Source organism: Dipodomys spectabilis, unplaced genomic scaffold (genome assembly GCF_019054845.1).
Source record: "Dipodomys spectabilis isolate Male_0828 unplaced genomic scaffold, ASM1905484v1 ptg000178l, whole genome shotgun sequence".
Lineage (NCBI taxonomy): Eukaryota > Metazoa > Chordata > Mammalia > Rodentia > Heteromyidae > Dipodomys > Dipodomys spectabilis.
The window spans coordinates 10,155,978-10,178,331 of record NW_024870855.1 but is presented as its reverse complement, the minus strand read 5'-3'; the positions used below and the strand labels follow the sequence as shown (position 1 = coordinate 10,178,331).

General features: G+C 43.0%; 1 protein-coding gene across 3 annotated transcripts in view; it reads right to left on the bottom strand.

Moving 5' to 3' along the window:
- Positions 1-22,354, bottom strand: part of Elmo1 (engulfment and cell motility 1) — a 447,896-nt gene that overhangs the window by 27,545 nt on the left and 397,997 nt on the right. For all 3 annotated transcript variants that reach the window (XM_042695082.1, XM_042695081.1, XM_042695083.1), the window contains 2 exons: positions 9,226-9,389; positions 3,093-3,205 (listed from right to left, as the gene is read on the bottom strand). In XM_042695082.1, the coding sequence (XP_042551016.1) occupies positions 3,093-3,205; positions 9,226-9,389 (277 nt within the window). The remainder of the gene's footprint in view (positions 1-3,092; positions 3,206-9,225; positions 9,390-22,354) is intronic.

Genomic DNA, 22,354 nt, shown 5'->3' with positions numbered 1-22,354 from the left:
TCCAGCAGGCAGGTGCCCACCCAACGTGAGTTCGCCTCTGAAAGTCGATCTTTCTTAAAAGGATTAAAACTGATTTCACGTCATATCCTCTTTAATCTGTGCAAATCTAAATGGAATGTTTTGACGGGGTGATAGGAAATCAATTTCAGCACCGTCTGCTCTGAATTTCTTTTTTTAAAGCACAGGGCCACTGACCAGATTTCAAATCCATTTAGCAAACACCCCAAAGCCTTCCCCTCTGCAGATGGAAGGATAAACTTGCATGAAATCCAGTTGGCCACACTCCCTAGGACGCACGACTAGTAAATGTATCATCAAGACGCTAATTCATGTGTTCACTACGTAATTCATTTTTAGAGAGTTGGACACATCAACAGTTAAGGGATGAATATTTCTTAAACAAGAAAGTCTAATTATGTTATCTAGAAATGTGCACTATTCTGGTCTTTTTCTGGTATAGTCTATGCATTTCAGTCTAGAAAGGGAAGTCTCATAATGAAGTAGATTGGAAGGTTAAATTTAGTTTTAAGAATTAGCATTGTTTAGCGGTCCTGGGGTTTTGAACTGAGGGTCTGGGCAGATGCTCTATTATTTGAGCCAAACCAGTCCTTTAAGGATTTTTTTCCAGATAAGATTTGCCTAGCGCTGACCTCAGAACACAATCCTCCTATCTGTAGCATGACCAATTTGTAGTACCAGATCTGGCTTACTATTTTGCTTACTGCCTGGGCTGATTGAGATGTGTTTTGCTTTCTTCCTGGGCTGGCTTTGAACCACAATCCTCTTGATTTTCATCTCCTGAGTGGCTAAGATTATCATGCTTGGTCACAAGAAGAAGGATTTAAGCTAAGCATGAGTGGAAGCAGCTGTTGGTTCGTGTCTACTTGCCAATCCCATCACAAGACGTCTATGCCCTTTGCCTAACATTGGTAGATAAACATTTGATTGTGTCATCTGTATAGGGACTGAATACCCTGAATTGAGGGCCCAAGGACAGTGAAGGGATGAAGGCACACACGGACTGGCTGAGCCCTCAGGCCTTCTAGTGTTCCCCTCCCATTTTATAGATGGAACCTATGGCCTTGAGAAGTCATGTGTCTTGTTTTCAGGACCCTTGGGTTGCTAAAGAAAGAGCAGAGTAGTCTAGAACCGAGTCCTACACAATCTTCCAGAATAAACAGTATTTACTTTCTATGTTGATTTCTTAGAGCTACATTCAGGATGGCCTTTGTTCCTTGCAATAGCTTTAAGAGACAGGCATAGCTACCCACTGGGAAATGGCCTCCAGGGGACCTCCCCCCATGGTGGTATCTGCTTAATATAAAATAACCAATGCTGGAACACAATGAGAAAGGAAGGTGTGAATTCACCCTTCTAGGGCTAAGTGAGGAAGATGAGTTTTTTCTTAATGTCAGTCTTTCCTGTCCCTAGCTGTAACTTAGCCCTTTAGTATTCTGTCCCTTACCCTCTCCTGAGGTCAGTGAGGAGCTGTCAGGACTTCCCATCCTGTGAATAATCTGCCCCTTTTACTCCTTCAGGAAGGCTTGGTCTTGTAAATTCTTCAATGTGAATGTTAATGTTTACACCGAAATACTTCAATGATGACACACTCAGCACAGGGCTGTTCAGTGACTGTATTAGTGGGGATCGTTGTGCCTGAGCCAGGCATTCACTGGGTTTCAAAATGTCTGCCAGAGTTTCACCTAGTTAATAACTGAGGTTTTATGATCATTTTTCTTGGCACAGTTTTTATTTTTATTTTTTTATTTTTTTTTCTTGGCACAGTTTTTAATGTCTATGTTTACTTCTGTATCTTTAATCTTCTCACCTTCCCCAAACCTTATTTAAAATTTTTTTCTGGCTGTTCGCTTCTAGTAGAGTATCATATGAATATTTTGACTGTACAACCAGCATGTCAAGAGATCAAGACAACAATCAAGGCAAAGAAACAGAAATGCTTTCTACCTATTGGATCTAGTCCATTGGGCACCATTTTCTTTTCTTTTCTTTCTTGTGGAAAGCTTACTTGGAACTACTGGGATTTAAACTTGCTAGGCAGGAGGCTCTACCACTTGAGCCACACTCCAAGATCTTTTTGCTCTAATTATTTTTCAAATAGGGTCTCACGTTTATATTGTAAGACAGTGATCCTCCTGCTTACATTTACTGCATAGCTTGATCACAGGCACATACCATGGTGCCCAGCTTTTTATTGGTTGAGATGGTGTCTTAAGAAATATTTGGACACTATGTGGAAAATGAACTGTACATGTTGTGGGTGGAGATGGAAAGGAAAAGCTGGGACAAAGCAAGAGAATGGGCACCATGGTTCAAAGAGAAATGTCCTCCTTACCTGACTTATGTAACTGTAACTCCCCTGTATGTCACCTCTACAATAACCGTAAAATACATTAACAAAAACAACTACACATGCAATAGGGTGAGGTACTCTGAAACATCTGTATCTAATGTGCTTCTCTGTTCTGAAGCACTGTTTTGCCCCAGGAAACTTTGTTAAACTTAAAAAAGAAATATCTGCTTGAACTGGCTTTGACTGTAATCTTCCTGATTTCTGCATCCTTATTAACTAGGCTTACCGGTGTGAGCTACCACAGGAGGCTCAAGAAATGTGTCTTTAGGTGATCTCATTATTGTGCAAACATCATAGAGTAGACAGACACACAAACTGAGATGGCTACAATGTCACAAATTGACATCATCTCATGGGACCACCATGGTATATGTGGTCCATTGATGACTGAATGTTACAGGGTACGGGACCACATAAGTCTTATGTTTAGAGCCAAGCTTGGCACATATGAGATTGGTTTGTCCTTAGCTGTTGCTGACACAGCTGTCATTCAGAGGGAAAGTGTCACTTTATGGGGAAGAACAGCACTCCCATTCCACAGGTCTGGAACTTTCGTACTCTAGGTAATTATGGTTCTTCTTAGGTATGCATGGCAACAAGGGGCCACATAGACTACTCTTCTTGTCCTACAAACAGAGTCACATGGCTACCCCTGAACCAACACCAGGCCCTTGTGACTCCCCGGGAACAGGCCCCAGTGTGGAGTGTCCCTACAAAATACCTTGCCTCCGCCGGGCGTTGAGCTTCCTAAAGCAGGTCCCCTCCACCAGACGATTTAGGCGCTGCTGCTTGATAAGCTCTAGGATTTCCGGCTGGATCTTCTCCTTTAGTTCCCTTTTGGAGGATAAATACATGGTTAGTGGTATGCCTTGAGAAGTGTGGTTGGCAGCATGGTAGACAGATGGGCAGGGAGTGAGAGCCACATCCTTCCAAGAACACCCCAGGAGCTCCCAAGTTGTGCTTTACAAATCATTTGTTCAGGCTCTACAGCTAGAGCTATCTGTCACAACCATAGGATGGCCTCTGACATTTACAAAATTTCCACAAATGTATCCGCCACTTCAGTGATGTTTATCCAGAACCAAGTATTTGGACAATTTCTTCTTTTATTTTATAAAGGCACAGACAGCACTTATGCAAAGGTTAAAAAAATAAAGCTCTGAAATGCTCCCACCCAAGTTTCTGTCTTAGAACAAGTCAACTCCTAAGCCACATTTGTAGTCTGCCCAAACAGGAATACTAAGCAGCCACATAAGTAATATTTCACAGCATGTTATATCTTGAGTCAACCATAGGCCCACTTTTTGCTTTCTAGTCCATCTTTCACAAATGGAAACTGCAACACTGTCCTAGATTCTAGCCCACAGAGATTGAGATAATGATGGGGTAAATTAAAAATTATTTGCATCTTGTCTCAGGCTAATAGGATGTAATTTAATTCTAGATTGTGCTCCACTGCAAAGATATTATGATACAGTACAATGGTCTCTGAGTCCTGTTTTTAAGGTGATTTGAAAGATAGGAATTTGGGGTTAGGTATTCTGGCCTTTGACTTTAGTAAAGACAGGGTTGTTCTAGTTGATGTTGTACAGAAAGACCAGAGCTCAGCCCTCATGACCACGTTGGAGGCATTAGTGAGACTGGATGTAGACGTCAGAAGGCTAAAGTTCCAGTCTGCTATGGGCCAATTTCTAGAAATGACTCCACATACACATACACTTTCTTCTTTTTCATTTATGCGTTCTTTGTTGAATTAGAGAACTATCTTTCAAAGCACTGAGCTGATGGTGTAAGAATTACATTTTTTTCTTGTCATGAACCCTAAAGACTTCTAAAACCAAACTAATTTCCCCCTCTTTTCTATCAGACTTCTTCCAGTTTCTTGCAAATGGACTCAGCGGTTATAAATGTCACAGACTAGCACAAATCTAAGTAATCCCTACAACATTTCCTGTGGATGAGATCTGACCTCCTGAGTAATTCAGGAAATAATGCTGTGGGTTGTCAGAGGAATTTGAAACTCTTGGCTTGTGGTCAATGAGATTGAGGTCATTGGTTCAGGGGACTGGCTTTGACAGATCCATTCTAATTCCACCAAAGGACTTGTAAACAGACAAAGGGGAAAGGAGGCAGGGTAAGAGAGTATATGGAAAACAAAAGCAAAATCCAGAACTACTTCTCAAAAGAGTCCAGGCTCAGCTAGGCCAGTCTCAATACTCAGAAGATGGCACCATCAGACCCACCAGACTCCTCCTCAGGTGTGTGTGTCGGGGGATCTTCCCCACTGAGCTTCCCTAGATCATCTACCACAGAGGTAGGCAAACAAAGTCAGGCACCCAACAGTATATTCTTTAGGCTTTGTGGGCTAGATACTGAATAGATATATAATCGTGACTGCACTGCACAACCAGTGGTACGAAGGTTTGGCCCAAGTGGTCACAGTTTATGGACCTCTGATTTAGAAGGACTCTGGAGAAACTTTGTGCTAAGTGACCATGTCAGTGTCAGAGGAACAAATCTGCCTCTGTGAATTTCAGTATTACAAGGACTCAGGGCTTAATTCCTGAACTTGTTCTGTTCCTCACTGAACAGACACAAAGCTTTAAAAACCAACTTGATCATGCTGACAACTCTCCAATTTTGATTTCCATTTTAGTCCTCTCTACTGAACTCCAAACTTGGGGGTCCCACTGCTTGACATGTCCAGCGCTGAACTCCCAATTATCTTGCGGGAGTCTATTGTACTGACTTAGTTCTCCAGCTGCTCAGACCTCAAGCCTTGAGTGCACCCTTGGCTCTTCTCTCTTTTACATCTAACCATCTAGGAAATGCCATTGTCTCTGATCTTCAAAATGGATCTGTTCCTTGGTCGATACTTCTCTTCTCATTACTTCTTGCTTAAGCTTATTGAGATAGCTTCCTAACTGCTCTTCCTGCTGTCAAATTTGCCTCCTTACATCATGTTGGTCCTGTGTTCAAAACCTTGGATGGCACCTCATAAGGCCTATGGGTAATCAGGTTCCCAGTGATTCTTCCTGAATACACTTGTTGTTCTGTCCCTCTGGGAATGCTGATCATTCAGTTCTACTGTGACCTCAGGACCTTTGCAATGGTGGTTCTCTCTACCTGTTATGCTCATCCCCAAAATACTGAGTCCCTTGTGTGTGACTTTGCTCAGAAATAATCAGAGACATCTCTTCTAAGTATTCTTTAAAACTAGTCACCTAATTCCCTTTATCTTGCTTTGTATCCTGTTGCATGTACCCCACTTAACACATTGACACTGTTAATTGTGTACAGTCTGTTTCTCCACCCAGGAATAGGGGTTATGTCCATTCTCCTCACTGCTCAATCATCCACCTAAAGAACAGTGAGTTTGTATGTTTGAACACTGGACATTACATACCTAGGCAGGCACTGTACTAAGCACTGGCTACCAGAAAACTTTGAGGGAAGCATATTTGTTAGGAAGGGCACAGACTGACAAGCATAGTTATTGGCTATATTTCTAGCTCTATTTTCTCCTTCATCTATTTCTCTGGACTTTCTGAGCAATGTGAGGTGAACCCAAGTACACTCATGGGGTCACACCTTAGTAAGTTCTGTGCTAAATGCTTTTGGACACTACTTTGTTGCCTCCTCATGATGTTCCAGTGAAGCAGAAACTCATAATTTTCTTATTTACAAAGATGAGAAAAGAAGGTTTAGAATGGGTATGGAACTGGTCTAAAAAGACATATATGCAAATGGTAGCACTGAAATCTGACCTGGGTCTGTCAGCTACTCTGGTTCAGATTTCAACGCATTTTTATCTCCTGACAACTGTTTTAAATGGCCCATTTTCAGGCCACTGAAGCTTTTTATATCCATTAACTTGGATTAATTATGTGAATGGACTTATTGTCTCTGTTAAGTCACATTAAGTACGAAATAAAAAATACTTCCCTTCTTCCATCACTAATCAAGAGCTATGAAATATAACAACTTTTTCAACCCACTGAATGCCTATACACCGAATAATTCAATACACTGAATACAGATATTCTCCAAAGATCTGCTTGCATAGAGTTGACATTTTTCTCTTGAGGATATGCAGCCATTTTAAATCATGATGAGATGTGTGGTTGATGGAGTCTGGCTTGCTATAGGCCATGTGTGGGCCACAGGAGGTCATGTTGGGGCCACCTACACAGTCTTCTGGGGATGGAGAGGGTATATGATCTGAGGCTGATGATATGGGGAGTTCTACACTAGTGCTCATCTCTGTCTGCAAAGTGAAAGGCTTGGACCCGATGGCCTTATAGATACCTTTCAGTTCTCAATTCCAATGTCTTCACTACCATGCTTGGGAGATAGACAGTTCCTGGGTGCTACACACCTGTGCCTCTTGTAATCCAGCACTGAGCTTTCTGTGAATCCTCTCCTTCCAACTTTTAAAGTCTGCATATTGGGGGGATGGGCCACAGAGTTTCTGCCTACTTTCAGAACTTTGGACAGAGCCTGGTATGGAGGAGTTTGTTCCATCCACACTTGCTTGTTGAATGAATGCATGAATGAATGAATGAAAACATTTACAATCTCCCTCTTTTCTCTTCAGTGACTTGGGATTATTGTATGAATCATGTTGATAGACTTCATCCAACCCCACCATGAGCCCCTCCATAGCATATAACCATATTGGATGAACTAAATCACTGGACAGTGGATCATGCTAATAAACAAAATGTACTCTGGCTCCCTCCCACTGGTTCATGGGCTGTGATAGCAATCAAGCTGGCCTGTGGCCTTCCCATTTCAATGTTGCAGCTTTAAACACCTCCTTACGACTGCACTAACACTGTATGTATACCAAGAGCTCCCGTGCTTTTCAGCTTCATGCTGCAGAGATACACAAAAGCTGCATCCACAAAGAGCTTCTAAGTTTTTTTTTTTTCCTCTCCTGACTAATCATAAAGGCAGAGCTTCTTATCTTTACAAGTAACTTCCAAATGAGACAGGCAGAGCTTTGAAAGTGAAGATAGAAAGGCAAAGAAGAAGCCAAGTGTTCATCCTGGTTATGCAGCTGACTTTCTTTCTTGGAACAATTCACGGTCAGACATTAATTTAGAATCACTTGGCTTGAACTGAAGCGATATTAATTTAGAATCACTTGGCTTGAACTGAAGTGATATTAATTTAGAATCACTTGGCCTTCACTGAAGTGGTTCTGGATGTTTCCCTTTAGGGTTTAAGAATAGTTGTCAAGATATAACGAAGTGTCCTTGTGCATGTACATCTGATATAAGAGATGGCTTTGGGAGACGTAAGCCCTAGCTGGCCACGCACCACAGTCTTTCCTTGCAGTGAGAGGCTGTGTCTCCCAGAACCATGCATTTATCCAGAGTGCTTTCTGCTGGGAGGGATTTCTGTCTCTCCTAGCTTGGAACCAAGGTAAATCCCCAAGCTGTATCTCTGCTAAGGTCTGGTGTTCGCTCTCTCTCTCTCTCTCTCTCTCTCTCTCTCTCTCTCTCCCTCTCTCCTTCTCCCTCTCCATTCCTCTCTCTCTCTCTCTCTCTCTCTGTGGGGGGTGACTTAACTGTAAAATGACAAAGCCCCTTGGCAGCTCCACTATGCTCTGCTGATGAAGTTCATGTCCACTAAAGTCTACAATTGCACTCCACAATTTCCAATAGTGCTTCTTAAGATTTGAAAAACCAATGAACAGTCTATGCTACTGCTTGACTACTGTCTTCTTGGACCTATGCATTTTAAATTTAATTTCAGTCTTGCATATGCCAAGAAGAAGGAGGAGGCAGAAGCCTAGTAATCAGCAAACTTGAATTCAAGGCCCAGTTCCTTCAGTTGTTAACAAAGCCTTCTCTTTCCCTCTTTGAATGGGAATAAGACTTGCCCATTCATAGAAGCTATGAGTTCATGGAATAAATAGAACGAAAGGTTCCTTGCTAATTGCTACACATTAAAAGTAGGAAACATAGGTAAGCAGGAAACAGAATAGCAAGAAAGAGGGACAGGGGGAGAGAGGGTGAAGGGATGCTGAATTTCAGAACCACACCTAGGTTCACATTGGTATCACACACATTCAGAAGAAGTCATGTCATCTTGTGAGGATAGAAGAAGAATAAATGTCAACTACCTTTCCTATTTCCCATCCTTCCCCTTATTTCCTCCTCTGTAAAAGAGAAGAGCAGCAAAACTAATAAAACAGGCCAGTTCTAAGAAGAGACAATCCAAAGAAAATCCTTCTCAGCTTCTAGGTGTAGAATATGTTGAAGATGGAGATACATGATATTTTGTATCAATTGCAAGTGACAATGTATTGTATAAAAGGGCCTGCTATCTTTAACCTGGGAAAATACAGGGTTACAGTCACAAAGTGATCCAGGATGCTCCAAAGCCAGCTACCATCAGAGGCCATAGTGGGCCTTTCTCTTCCTACAACATTCATTACCATGCATGCTACTCTTCAGTTTCTGTTACTTTAATGATTGGTTCCTCTCTGGTTGATGCAGAACATTTCGCTTCTCAAGAGGCCCGAACCTAAGATAAAGGTTCACTGATAAAAATTTTGTTCCATGGCTGGGAGGATGACTTACAGCTGGGCTGGTTCCTGGTTTAGATTCACTCTGCCAGATTGGCCAGCATCTCCTACCACGATCAGCCCTTCCTTGGCAGGGCTGCTGAGACCTGCCACCTAAATGGGGACCTTTCAGGTCTCCCGCTGCCTTCTCAGAGGAGCTCACAGCTCATGTCAGATGGCTGAAAGGAAACATGTACACAGATGCTCACAGCTCTCAAGCCTCTTGCTAGACATGGTGAGTCCTTGGGAACACAATGATTGGAAGTGGGTTACTTACAAAATCGGGCGAGACTGGAAATCCTCCTGGTTCATCCTCTCAGACTGGCGGATTTTCAGGATCTCCGTGTAGCTCAGGTTCTGTAGTTTGCTCTTGAACTGGTCCAGGGAGCTAGGCTTGGTTGTAAGAGCTCTCATAACCTGCTCTTTCACCACCTGCATTACCTGTGGATAGAAAAAAGACCATTGTTTTCCTGGGGGCTGACCATCGTATAGGCCTTTAGCAGAGGCCTCAAGTTCACCGCTCTATGCCTGCCGGTCTAAAAGCATGCACTCAGAGCCCCAGCCTTTTACAGTGTGCTTTTGCAAAGGATAAACTTCCATTATGATCACTTCCATTCCTTCCTGTATTGTTGGAATCACATAGAAGGAAATGGTGTAACTTGGAGTGAGAGGTGGGGGGAGTGCTCCATTTGCTCTCTATATTCTGTGCATTATGTGGCTGCTGTCGAAACAACACTGTAATCAATGCAATCTCAAGAGTCAGAAATGAACAAAGGCCAAACAAGAGCTAGAAGCCTACACATGAATTATTTCTTCCAGGAGAAAATCGCTGAGACACAATTAATATGTGGGAGTTTGGCTCTGCATGGGTACAGATGCCCACACCTCCCAGAGCTCTTTCCACACGACGTTGGGGCCTGAGAGCTCACACAAATTATGCATTTGGAAATGCACGTGTGCTCTCGCTTCTTTGAGTCAGGCACTAAACAAAAAGGTTTATTAAATTACAATGGATGTATCCTCTTGGAAGTCTCAAGAAAAAAAAAAAAAAAGAATATGGTTTTGTTGCCCCAGAACCAGTCTTGCTACAAAGAAGGCAGTATAAGCTGCTGTCTTTATCAATATGAATTCTTCTATACCCGGATACAGAAAACAAAACAAAACAAAACAAAAAGGCCAAGAACACACGGTGCCTTCTAGGTACATGGACCCAGGCCCTTGTACATGCTAGGTAAGCACTCAAGTAGTTGAAATATGTCCTCAAACATGTTGTTTTTGAGACAGACTCTTACTACCTTCACCCAGGCAGGCTTCAAAGTCATGATCCTCTTCCCTCTACCTCTTTAGTAACTGGGATTTCAGAAGTGCCCTACTATTCCCAGCTAAGGACTTGTAATCTTGCTGCTGTTCTTTTTGTCTTCCCCGGCAAATGAGAACAAGTATCTTTTTCAACTCTGGGCCTGGGTGCTTTCCCGCAGCTCTTCAGCTCAAGGCAAGCACTCTACCATGTAAGCCATAGCTCAACACTTCCAGTTTTCTGGTGGTTAACTGGATATAAGAGTCTCATGGACTTTCATGCCCAGGCTGGCTTCGAACCAGGATCCTCAGATCTCAGCCTCCTAAGTAGCTAGGATTACAAGCTTGAGCCCAGTTAAGTCATATCTTCTATTAGGTGCTTATAACATGCCAAGAACAAACATACATACACATATCATACATATATAGAAGTTAAATTTTTACAGATATTACAGTATCATTTCCACTTTATATATGAAAAAAACAGAATTCAATACATGAATCCAAAATCATCCCATTAGTTGGTATGTGGCTAATCTGACCTCAGGATTATAAGCATTCCACCCAGGTCACCATCTGGGATTCTGGGATCATTTGGGAACTTATGTAAGAGTAACTCTCCACCGCCCCTCCCCTCCACCCCCATAGCCCCCCCTCCATGCCTTTGCTATGTATTAAATCCTGGCCAGGGCTACCTCTTTTAATCTTCCCTCCAATACAGTAGAGTAGGCATGTATGGCTCTAATTTGAAATTAAAGGGACTGAGGAAAGATTGATGACTTGCCCTAGATCATACATGTCTAGTTGAATCCTGGTAGATACCAGGTAGTCCAGTCAGACGGATATGTCATAGACCTAGCATTGGGCGAATTAGCATAAGGTATGAGCTCCTTGAGCTAAGGGTCTAATGGAGATGTAGACGTGGCCAAGGTCATGGTTCTGGAAACATAAAGGGCATAGGGGCTCCAGGGGAAGGGATGCAAACAACCAGTGGGCATAGAACAGAATAGCCAGATACTGGTGGCCCATGCCTGTAATTATAGCTACTCATGAGGCTGAAGTCTGAGGATCATGATTTGAAGCCAGCCTAGACTGCAAAGTCCATGAGACTTACTTCAAATTAAGCACCAAAACAGCTAGAAGTGGAGTTGTGGGTCAAGTGGTAAAGTACTAGCCTTGAGCAAACACACACACACACACACACACACACACACACATGTGTATACACATATATACATACACATATATACATATACACATACAGAAAACAGAGATGAAGGCTGGCTTGCCTAATTCATATCCTAGTTTCCTCTGACACTGGCCCTGAGAAGTTTTATTGTTCCTCTGGATGCCAAGGAAAAGATGACAGATGTCATTGGTTTTGTATTAAGAATACAAACAGGTGTACAAATCATACATCTCCATGCCTTTGCAAAGTGGTTTCTTTTTTGGGGGGTGGTAACAATTTTTTTGTTTGTTTATTTATTTATTTTTATTGTGAGAATACTGTACCGAGGAGTTACAATTACATGGGCAAGATAACGAGTACATTTCTTATCAAGCATTGTTGCCTCCTCGTTGTTTCCCCTTCCCATCCCTTCCCATACGCTTCCCGTCCCCCCAACCTGACCCTCCCCCCAGCCCCCACCAAAGTTGTTAAGTTCGTTTTTCGACATAACGACTTGTACATCTCATTGTTGCAATGGGTCCACCTGTATCCCTGTTTAAAAATTTTGTTTTCTCCCTTTCCCTCCCCAAATTATACCAACATCAAATACAGTGAAAGCAGGGGTTATACTGTGGGGGAGGGACATACAACGCAACATAGAAATCATCTTATAAATATGATAGAAACAATTGTATGAAAGAAAAAAAAACATTTGAATACTTATCTTCTATGCCTCCATCAGAAAGAATGACATTGCTCCATTTGTTAGGAAATGGAAAGACTTGGAAAAAATTATATTAAGTGAAGTAAGGCAGGCCCAAAGAAACATAGGTCCCATGGTTTCCCTTATTTGCAATAACTAGTATATGTCTGAGTCAAGCAGAAAAGGTCAGATAAGTTGATGTTAGGGGAATGAACCCCAAGATAAGCCAAGTGGTTTCTATAACTCTTATACTTAATGATGTTAAAGTTTCTGTTAATGTTGCATGTGTATCATTGAAATCAGACATTCACAATCACTATCATTAACTTTATCTCCTGACAGTATCGGACTTTTCACCATTTGTTTGAAAGACCTGCAGATGATGTGGAAGAGGTGTCAGCAAATCAACAGAGTTAAACTTTTTATAGGGTGTGTTTTGCCCGTAGACACTGAAAAAAACCTGCTCTCAGAATCTGCATTCACTATATTCAGGCAATATCTATAACCTGATGCTGGTAATAGTTCTGCCATTCTCTGAAATAATGTCTTATGTTACCAGAAAAAGTAGGATTCCTGGGCTGGGAAAGTGGCTCAGTGGTAGAGCGCTTGCCTTGCATGCCTGAGGCCCTGGGTTTGATTCCTCAGCACCACATAAGCAAAAAGAAAAAAGCTGGAAGTGGTGCTATGGCTCAAGTGGTAGAGCACTAGCCTTGAGCTGAAGAGCTGAGGGACAGAGCCCAGGCCCAGAGATCAGGCACCACAACCGGAACAACAACAAAAAAAAAGTAGGATTCTTATAAAATCTTTATTCTTCACATGGAGAAAAGCTTTGGGGTCCTTGGAAGACTGGGTTAAAGAATGGAATTGAACATGTCCCCAGTAGTCTAAGTGTTCCTGGTTTCATTGCTGCTCATCTAATGAACAGTTCCAGCTCCTGTGTCTTATTTTAGGAATTACCAAACCTCCATGCATCTCCAGTCTAATTACTTCTCTCTTTGTGTTGCAATATCCACAGCCTTTGTTTTTGAACACCAGTTCAATGCAGGGCACTGGGCTACACTGAGAGTCTTGCTCTGAATGAGCTCTCAGTCAGCCACATACTGACCTCACATAGGGGAGGAAGTGATGTCACAGCGGTTCTAGAGGATGGGGATGGGCATTTATTCCACACACTCAAGCTCCTCTCAAATGCTAGGAGGATGAGGACACAGCGTCAGGACTTTGACTGCAGCTTGTGGGAGGTCACATTTAGGCTCACTGGAGTCCAAAGGCATTCTTGAGAGAAAGAGCAAGCAAAGGTCTGGGGGAAGAAAGGAGCCCAGTATGGGCAGGGAAGAGGGTACCATGGCCTCTTCAGGTGGTAGGTATCTTTGATGGCAAAGACGAAAAAGCTGGATATGTTTGGTTTTTTTTTGTGGCAACTAATGACAAATCTATAGAGAATTTGAGGGTCTGCCATGGAATTCATTAACTGAATGTATGTTGGACACCTACAAAGCCATTATCATTCCTGCATTAGTTGGGGCAGGAAGTGGCTGCTAAATAAGTCTGTAGAGCTGCGATGAAACTTGTGCTGAGACTTGGAGGATGGACAGGAGGAGCTCTTTAGTGAAGAGGAGGAAGGGGATAGAATAAAGGCAGTGGGAGGGTGTCTGGCATTAAAGAAAATATGCTTTTGTGGTCTACTCGAGTGGCTTTCAGGAAATATATAGCACAGGATTCTGTAAGGCCTCTCAGCAGTTATCATTCAGTGCACTTGATTTTGAGTCCAGGCTGTGTTCCCCAGATCTGAGCTCTTCCTCAATATCCTACTCAATTTCTCCAGGACTCATTTTTTAAAAATATTAGTAATTAGGAAATATTAAAAGTACAGAATTTGCAGGATTGTAAATTAGGTAATGTCTGACAATCCTTATGTCTCACTGCGATCACAAATTACACATCTATTTCCCTCCATGCATTATGGTAGTAATAACAGAGATTTCAAAGAAATGTAAAATAAGCATATCAGATATTCAACAAGCATCTATTCCTTGCCCTACCCTGAGGAATCATTTTTGTCAAATGTTTCTTCTATAATATACCTTTGACAGGGTTTGCACAGGTCATATTAGTACCATCTGGAAACATCCTAGAATTACCACTTGTCAGGCCTATCCTAGACTGACTCCAAGGACACCTGAAGCTTGGAGCCCAGCAATCTGCTTTAACAGCCTCCAATGGGTCCTAATGCTCAGGTCTGAGAAGCAATGCTCTGGAAATATTCAGCTCCCCGACCCCGCTTCTGAGCCTTCAATACTCTATCCTGTGTCCTGTAACAATCCCTCTCCTTGTTAGACAGCAATTAAATTATTGTGTACCCTTTTTACCCTCTCTTGATTGTTAAGTCTCTGTAGGACAGGAGCCATTTCATATTTTCGGCCCACAGTCCTTAACATGGTATCTTCCAAACTTTAATAATGAATGGTATGTTCAATGTCAAAGACTCTTTGGTGTCCACTTTTCAACTAAAGAATTAAACATCAACTAAGTCCTGAATGGCACTTTAAGACCATTGGCCAGGTTTCAAAGCACATTTTTAAAAGTCTGAAGAAGATAGAGTGTGGTCTTAGGCTGATATGTTAAGCAGCTAGAGGTCTCGGTGGGCTTTTTCCCAAGGCTGAGCTGGAAGGGGATGACTTACAGGTGGACAGAAGGTTTCTGAAAAAGCCAAAATGATGTATCTTCTTGGCCATGCTGGGCAGTGCCACTAATGGTTGGGCAAAATGTACATAAAAGAGTACAACTTACCCCCATTAATGGTGCTCACTGAACTGATTTGTCTTCATAATGCAGAGAAAAGACTGTCTTAGGAAAGACAGATCCCAGCAGAGTAAAGTTCTAAAAAGGCCCGTGTGGAAAAGAATTTTCAATACTGGGACATTTTTCTTCCTAGGAGTGTTCTTTGCAGAAATAAAATAAGTGATTGAAAATTCATAATGCTAATAATAAAAGAAACTTGGAGGAATTCTGTCTGGAGAAGAGTCTAGGGGAATAAAAGCACTAAATACTCAATTACACAAAGGACAATTTCCTGGAAATCAAGGATTTTTTTTTTGAGAGGGCTATATTCTTATGGTAAAACGTTAAAAAATAACTTTTTCCAGAAAAAGTACAATAAATTAGGGTAAAAATCATTTGCCAGCAAAAACAATGACTGAACCACAAGTAGGCTGCTGATCAATTTTTCTTGCCCCAACCTTTTGTTAAGGAAGTCTTGAAAAGTAAAGAAGGTTCTGGAAACCAAGGCAGTTTTATTTTGAAATTGTATCACTTAGTCCAGACTATACATGAAGGACCCTTTGATGAGTGGCTCACTTATATTAAATGAGGGAGACACAAAAATAAAGATTTTGCTGAGCTGCAAAAATAAAAGCATTTGTGTTTCAAAAAATTATTTGGGAGCAAGGAGGTAGAGAACAGAGTTGGCAGATTTCTACTAAGAGGAAGATAATAAATACAGTAAGCTTTGCTGGCCATATGGTGTCTACTGAAATTCTGTGTCAAAGAGAAAGTCACAAGCAACATGTAAATGGATAAGCAAGGCTCTATCCCAATAAAACTTTATTTACAAAACACAAGTGGTAGGCTGGATTTGGCCTGAAGCAGCAGTCTTCCAACCCATGTTTTGGAGGGGCTTTAGAAGTAGACAGTGTTCTAGTGTGGCTCCTACACTAGAATTGGTCCAACAGCTCATGTGCCTGATCATAGGTTTCTTCCTGTATGCAGGGGAGATGGTCGAGTTTATTCAGGTTTAGGGGGATAAAGAGCCTTGGCTGTCATAGTTATGAGTCACAGTTCTAAAGACATCTTATCAAAACAAAACAACAAAAAAATGACCAATCTCCTTGGTAGCTTGCAAACAACTTCCATAACCTGCCCTGTTGTCCCTTGGTATTTCTGGCATGTGATGAACAACCAGGTTGCATTGGCAGATCTGATTCTGACCCATTACGGAAAGTTACTTTCTTTAACCTCAGCTCTCACCTTGAATGGATTCAGGGCCTTGGCAGATACTTTGGTCTGTCCTTGATCTCTTCTGACCATGACAGTCCCCTGGGGGACTTGTAAAGGGACCAGAGGGTCAGATTTAAAGTCAAAGAAGAGAAAAAATGCTCTGAAACCACAGAGGGCCAGCTTAGCTAGTGTGCAACCTCTGAGCCCTCTCAATTTCACCACATGTCCTCAATTATACCAGATGAACTTGAAACATCCTACTCATTAATAATGTAAGCAATGCTCCTCTGCAGATCACAAAGGGCAGGGGCTCCTCTTGGCATCCTGTAATGAGACTTTGTAAGGCTCCTCCATGCCTCTCTCTCCCCAGTGTGTCCTTCATGGGCCCCTGAGCGCCCAGCTCCTGTGCACATCTGTCTGAAAAAGCCAAATGTGGATCTGTTCTTAATATGGATTAGGGGGAAAGGGGGTTGTCAGGTGACATTTCACTCAGTAAGTACTACCAAGAACCATGAGATGAGAAAATGAACAGTTCACTACAGACTGAAGGACCAGTGTGATCATGAACATTGGGGACTTTTCTCTAAGACCCAGTTTTCAGGTACAGGATGGCGGGATATGGACTCTGCCTTCTGAGAATTTGTTCTTTCTGTCAACTCCCTGAAATGTACATATGGACCCTTCTTGAGATCCCTTACCCCCAGAGCACCTTCCTGGTTTGCCATATGGGGCCTTCTAACTGGGACTCTGCCCCTCCTAGGCACTTCTCATAGTAGCCAGTTCAATTCACAATGCAAAACCAGGCTCTTTCTCCTTCCACCATCTTAGGGCCTGTGGAGGCCTGCTAGGAACAGAACTCCTAACATACTAGTATGTCTGAAAGGTGATGATGCTACTTTTACTGGCTATAAGTGGGGTCTCTGGAACCACAGAGAAAGCACATAACCTTTCTTAAAATTGAATGTCTGTGATGGGAGTGAATTCTCTTTGGTCAAGAGACGTGCTTCTATGTACAGAACAAAATGCAACACAGTGATAACTGGTGGCAAATCAAACAACACCAGGGTAAGCGGGGGAAAGGTGCCCATAGACATGCAATCTTCCTGCCGAGGCTGTGGGACAGGGACACTCCATATGATGCCAAGACTATAACTCACCTGCTTAGGACCTACAGTGTCCAGCACCACCTCTGGGGTACATACCAGATGCTCCAATGTGCTCCCTTCCAGCTCTCTGGAAAAACTGGCCTCTTATCCCCATGACCTACCCACATGGAGAACTTTCAGTGTGGTGAAACTTTCAGTGTGCCCTCATTTCTGCTCTTCATCCTACCTGTGGATAATCCCTTCCTTCAAATATCCAGCTATTGGTCAAGTCTAGGGTGATCCTTCCTTAGCTGTACCCTCCGGCAAAGCCAGCTTCATGCCTGATTGTCTTATGAGAGAACTGAGTCTATCGTGGTGGAGCAATCTACATCCTCCACATTTATTATTTCATCTCCAGTCCTGTAGTAGTTACTAGGGTGAATCTCTATTTAGTTTGTGATGGAGCAGCTTATCAAATGATCAAAAGAAAGACATCAAGCCAGTGGCTGGTGGCTCATGCTTGTCATCCTAGCTATTCAGGAGGCTGAGATCTGAGGATCACAGTTCAAAGCCAGCCCAGGTAAAAATGTCCATGAGACTCTATTCTCCAATAAATCACCAAAAAAACAGGAAACGGAGCTGTGGTTCAAGGGGTAAAGCACTAGCCTTGTGAAAAAGAAGCTAAGAACAGAACTCAGAAATAGTTCAAGCCCTGGGGCTGGGGGGGGGGGGGGGAAGATATCACTTCCCAAATCAGCAGCTCACAGCCCATAGTAGATCAGAGCTTTTGATGCACCTTGCCCAGCTCACTCCTGGAGCTGCTGATTCTGGACTAGGTTCTGGGAATGGATCCTGTTTTATACAGCATGCCTAGGAGACCCTCATACAAGGCTGGGGCTGAGGAAAGCTGGTCTTTCTGAGAGGCATGGTAGGGTGAGGGAGATGGGGAAAGAGGGAAGGGGGACTGCAGCTCCAGAGAACAGGAGAAGGGTTTGCTCCTGTTCCCAGTACTGCCCACTGTGACACAGGTGCCAGCCCAGGAGCTGAGTCCTTAGCTCATTGTTGCTCCCCGTCCCTAAATCATGGACAGTCAGACATGGTCAGGGGATAGCACCTGTTCCCATCACCCTGGAGGATGTGTCTGATGCTGCCCTCCACTGAGGGCCAGACTGCAATCCCTGTGCAGCCACAGTCACCATATAAAAGGCCTCTGCTCAGATCAACGAGCATCTTCTTAAGTATCTCACAGTTCTCTGCACAGACATCATGATCAATGTCCCCAGATCTTTGATTTGAGCAAGGCTGTGTCCTGTGTGTCTTCCCAGAGTGGGAAAGCTTGTGGTTGGCCGTGCTCAGGAAGAGCCCGGGGAGCCCAAGGAAGCTATTATTAGAGGGAGATTTTTCTGGGATGTGCCCTCGGAACAAAGCAGTGGGAGAGGACTCACTCCTTCACTCTGCCACCAACCTGCTTTGGATCTGAGCTGGGAACCAAAGTGCAGGGTGGCGGGGAGCAAAGCTCAGGCAGCTTAGAGTATCCTAGGCATCTCATCATATCCAAAACTCCATCTGAGGGCCTCGTTTACCCTCTCGCCTTCCCTCAAACAGTGCATCATATGACTGAGCCTGCAGCTCCACCCAAGCCTGTGACAGACACTATGACCTGTGTGGCATCATCAGCAGCTGCTCTCCTCTCGTGGCCTTCTCATGGAAGGTTTCAGGCATTTTTATAGCCCATCTAAATAAATAAATAAACCTTTCAGCCAGTGATTCACCTAGAAACCAATTAGGTCCAGCCTACCAAGGAACAGTGGAACTAGGAGACATGTCCTTCCTCCCTCCTCCAGTATCTGCAGGAAGCTGTGAAGTAAGCCAGACCCAAGGAAATATAGGTCCCATGGTTTCCCTTACTTGCATAATTAGTATATGCCTAGGTTAATCTTATCAGATGAGCAGAAAAGCTCAAAAGCTATGTACATATGACCATATAAGATCATCCTAAACGAACGTCAAGATATGGACACAAGAGATTTTTCTTTGCTGTTAATGTTTTTAATGTACTATGTGTTTTTTTGTTTTTGTTTTTGTTTTTTTTTTTGTATGTTCTTCCTCCTATGGTATATCCTTGTTGTCACTGTATTTGATTTTGGTACCTTGCATCTTGTATATACATTTATCTAATTTGGGGAGGGGAATAACAAAATGCTGAAACAAGGACACAGGATAACCCATTGTGAGAATGATACTCACAAGACACTATATTGGAAATGAACCTTACAGCTTTGGAGGGGAGAGTGGGGGAGGTAGGGGAGGGAAGGGATACTGCGAGAAAAACAAAGGAGGAGGTAACAATGCCCGACAAGAAATATACTCATTACCTTACTCATGTAACTGTAATCTCTCTGTACAGCATCTTTACAAGAAAATAATTTTTTTTAAAAAAAGAAAAGCAGACAGCAGAGTGAAGGTCCCAGATCACTGTTTCCCCTTTGTAGCTTTCCTCCAAGGCAGAGAGATCAGGAGGCAAGCAGCTATGTGACAAACTTCTGCTTCTCCCCACTAAACCACAGAGCCAGATTGATATGGCAATCGGGCTAAATTTGCTGGTAAGCTAATTGAAGGCCCAGGTTGGAGGACAGGAAGCTATTTTCACCAGTGTCTGATAGAGCTGGCCTAAGGCAAAGAGATGTCCAAGCAAATTACGTTAGTGGGTGACATTTAATCCACCGCTTTAAATAAACAGCATGTCAAACAAGCCAGTCAAGATGTGACTGTGTGTGTGTGTGTGTGTGTGTGTGTGTGTGTGTATGTGTGTGTGGCCATGTGTGCAGTGAGGAGAGAGACAGAGGAGAAGGAAAAAGGAAGAGAAATGGGCTGATTTTCTTACTTTTTGCTCGTTATCAGAATGGGAGTGTAAAGAGCTACACAGGTTTACGGATCATGCTACTTTTTGGTCTTCTAAGAATCTATTCGTATGTATTTTTCCAAGCATGGAGGCTGAAAGAAAGACAACTTTTGCTAGTATTTCCAAAGTTACAAAGAATAACCAGCCATTAGGGAGTAGAAGGGTGGACTTCTTCTGATGTTAAAGGGTGTGTGTGTGTGTGTGTGTGTGTGTGTGTGTGTGTGTGTGTGTGTGTGTGTGTGTGTGTGTGTGTGTGTGTGTGTGTGTGTGTGTGTGTGTGTGTAAAAGAGAGAGAGAGAGAGTTAGTTTACTGGGGTACCCCCAAGTTAAACGAATTTAATTGAAGTAACTTTTCTAAGCCACACAGTCATTGTGCCAAAATACAAAATGATAAAAAAAAAATGAGCAAATCTCTATGGTCTTTGTTAGTAAATCAATGGAATTCAGGCGACACTAGAAACAACTGGGGATGAATGGCAAGACATCTGGGATCTGGACATCACCCTTGCTCCACTCTCCTGATCCTTAAGGCCTGGAGGAAGAAGCATGTGGCTCCCTGCTGCCATCCTCCATCTGTCTCCACTTCTGTGAAGGTTAAGACTTGCCCTGACTCCTCTGTCCATGCACAGAACCTCATAGCAGTTTATGAACATTTGTGAAGTGAATGAGTGAAGGTGTTAAAAGCAATATGGAGAGGAAATACCTCATCAATGACACAGATAAATCAGCCTCAAGAGATCTTAAGATCATTCACTATTAAGAAATGGATGAGACGCCTCTGGTTTCATTTTCCAGGTAAAAACCTAAGCCCTGCACATTTAGATCTCACAGACTGATTGGTCATCATGGTTAAACAGTGAAAAATGAAACAGGACAATCTGTCCCTCTGGAAGGGAGATCTAATAAACTTTTCTTAAGCAGATTGCTCAGGCGAGACCACAGGGGAAATGGAGTAGGAAAAGCAGTCTGGATTCCAGAAACAAGTTCTGCCATTAGGCACTGCTGAGGGAATCTGTGTGACTGCTTCGGTAAGTCACCCCACATTGAGAGCAGCCAACATGGCTACTGGTGGATGCTTGCCAGCAGTAGAGGTGGCCGCATGATTGGAATTTAGAGCCTACATGGTCGAAAGTCAGTGATACACCCCTTCATCTCTGGTGTCCATGAGATGGGTATCAGCAACCCCCCTGCCCCAGGGGATACTGAAACTCAGGGATGCTCAAGTCTTATAAAATAGCACAGTATCTGCATATAATCACCTGTATGACGAATACAATTCTGACATGATGTAAACAGTTGCCACATGGTATTGTTTAGGGGCCAATAACAAGAATGAAAGCTTCCACATTTTCTGCACAGAGGCTTTTTTTTTTTTTTTTCCACAGAGTATTTTTGCTTTGTGGTCATTGAATCTGTGGATGCAGAACCCTTGCACGTGGAGGGCCAGCTGTCCAGGACAAGCTCAATCTTCCCATTACTCTTCTTGAGCTTCACAGTGGGACCCAGCATGTGGCTGGTTGGCTGCTGAGAACACCCCAGAATGTGTTTTCATTGCTAAATACATTCAGCTTCAATTATCAACAGAATATCCTAAGAATACATGTTTTGATGTTCTTGATTTATCCTAATAGGTGCTTGTTCCTGGCATTCCATTCGAAGTTTTAGAAGTATAATTAGGGAACTTAAGGGCATGGGTGGGGTTGAGGTAGATGGGGGCTGAATGTTGGAAGGGCAACACTGATTAGATGCATTGTACTCATCTACCCTGACACCAGCCTAAATTGACTTGTTGGATTGAAACCCCTTTGTACAAATATTTGAAACCCCTTTGTACAAATATTTTGAGATAATAAAAAAAACATTTTTTTTTAAAAAGAAGTATCGGGGCTGGGAAGGTGGCTCAGTGGTAGAGCGCTTGCCTTGCATGCCTGAGGCCCTGGGTTCGATTCCCCAGCACCACATAAGCAAAAAGAAAAAAAAAGCCAGAAGTGGGGCTGTGGCTCAAGTGGTAGAGCGCTAGCCTTGAGTTGAAGAGCTGAGGGACAGTGCCCAGGCCCAGAGTTCAGGCCCCCACGACTAGACCCCCCAAAAAAGAAGAAGTATCATCAGTCCTGACTTTGTTCAGCTAGTGTTTTTCAAGCACCCAACATGTTCATCACCGGGTGAGGTTTTGGAAATGGAGGATCCAGGGCCCCTGCCCACACAGACACCCCAAGGCAGTCCTGAGGGAGTTGGGCTGTAAACAGTAAGAATGAA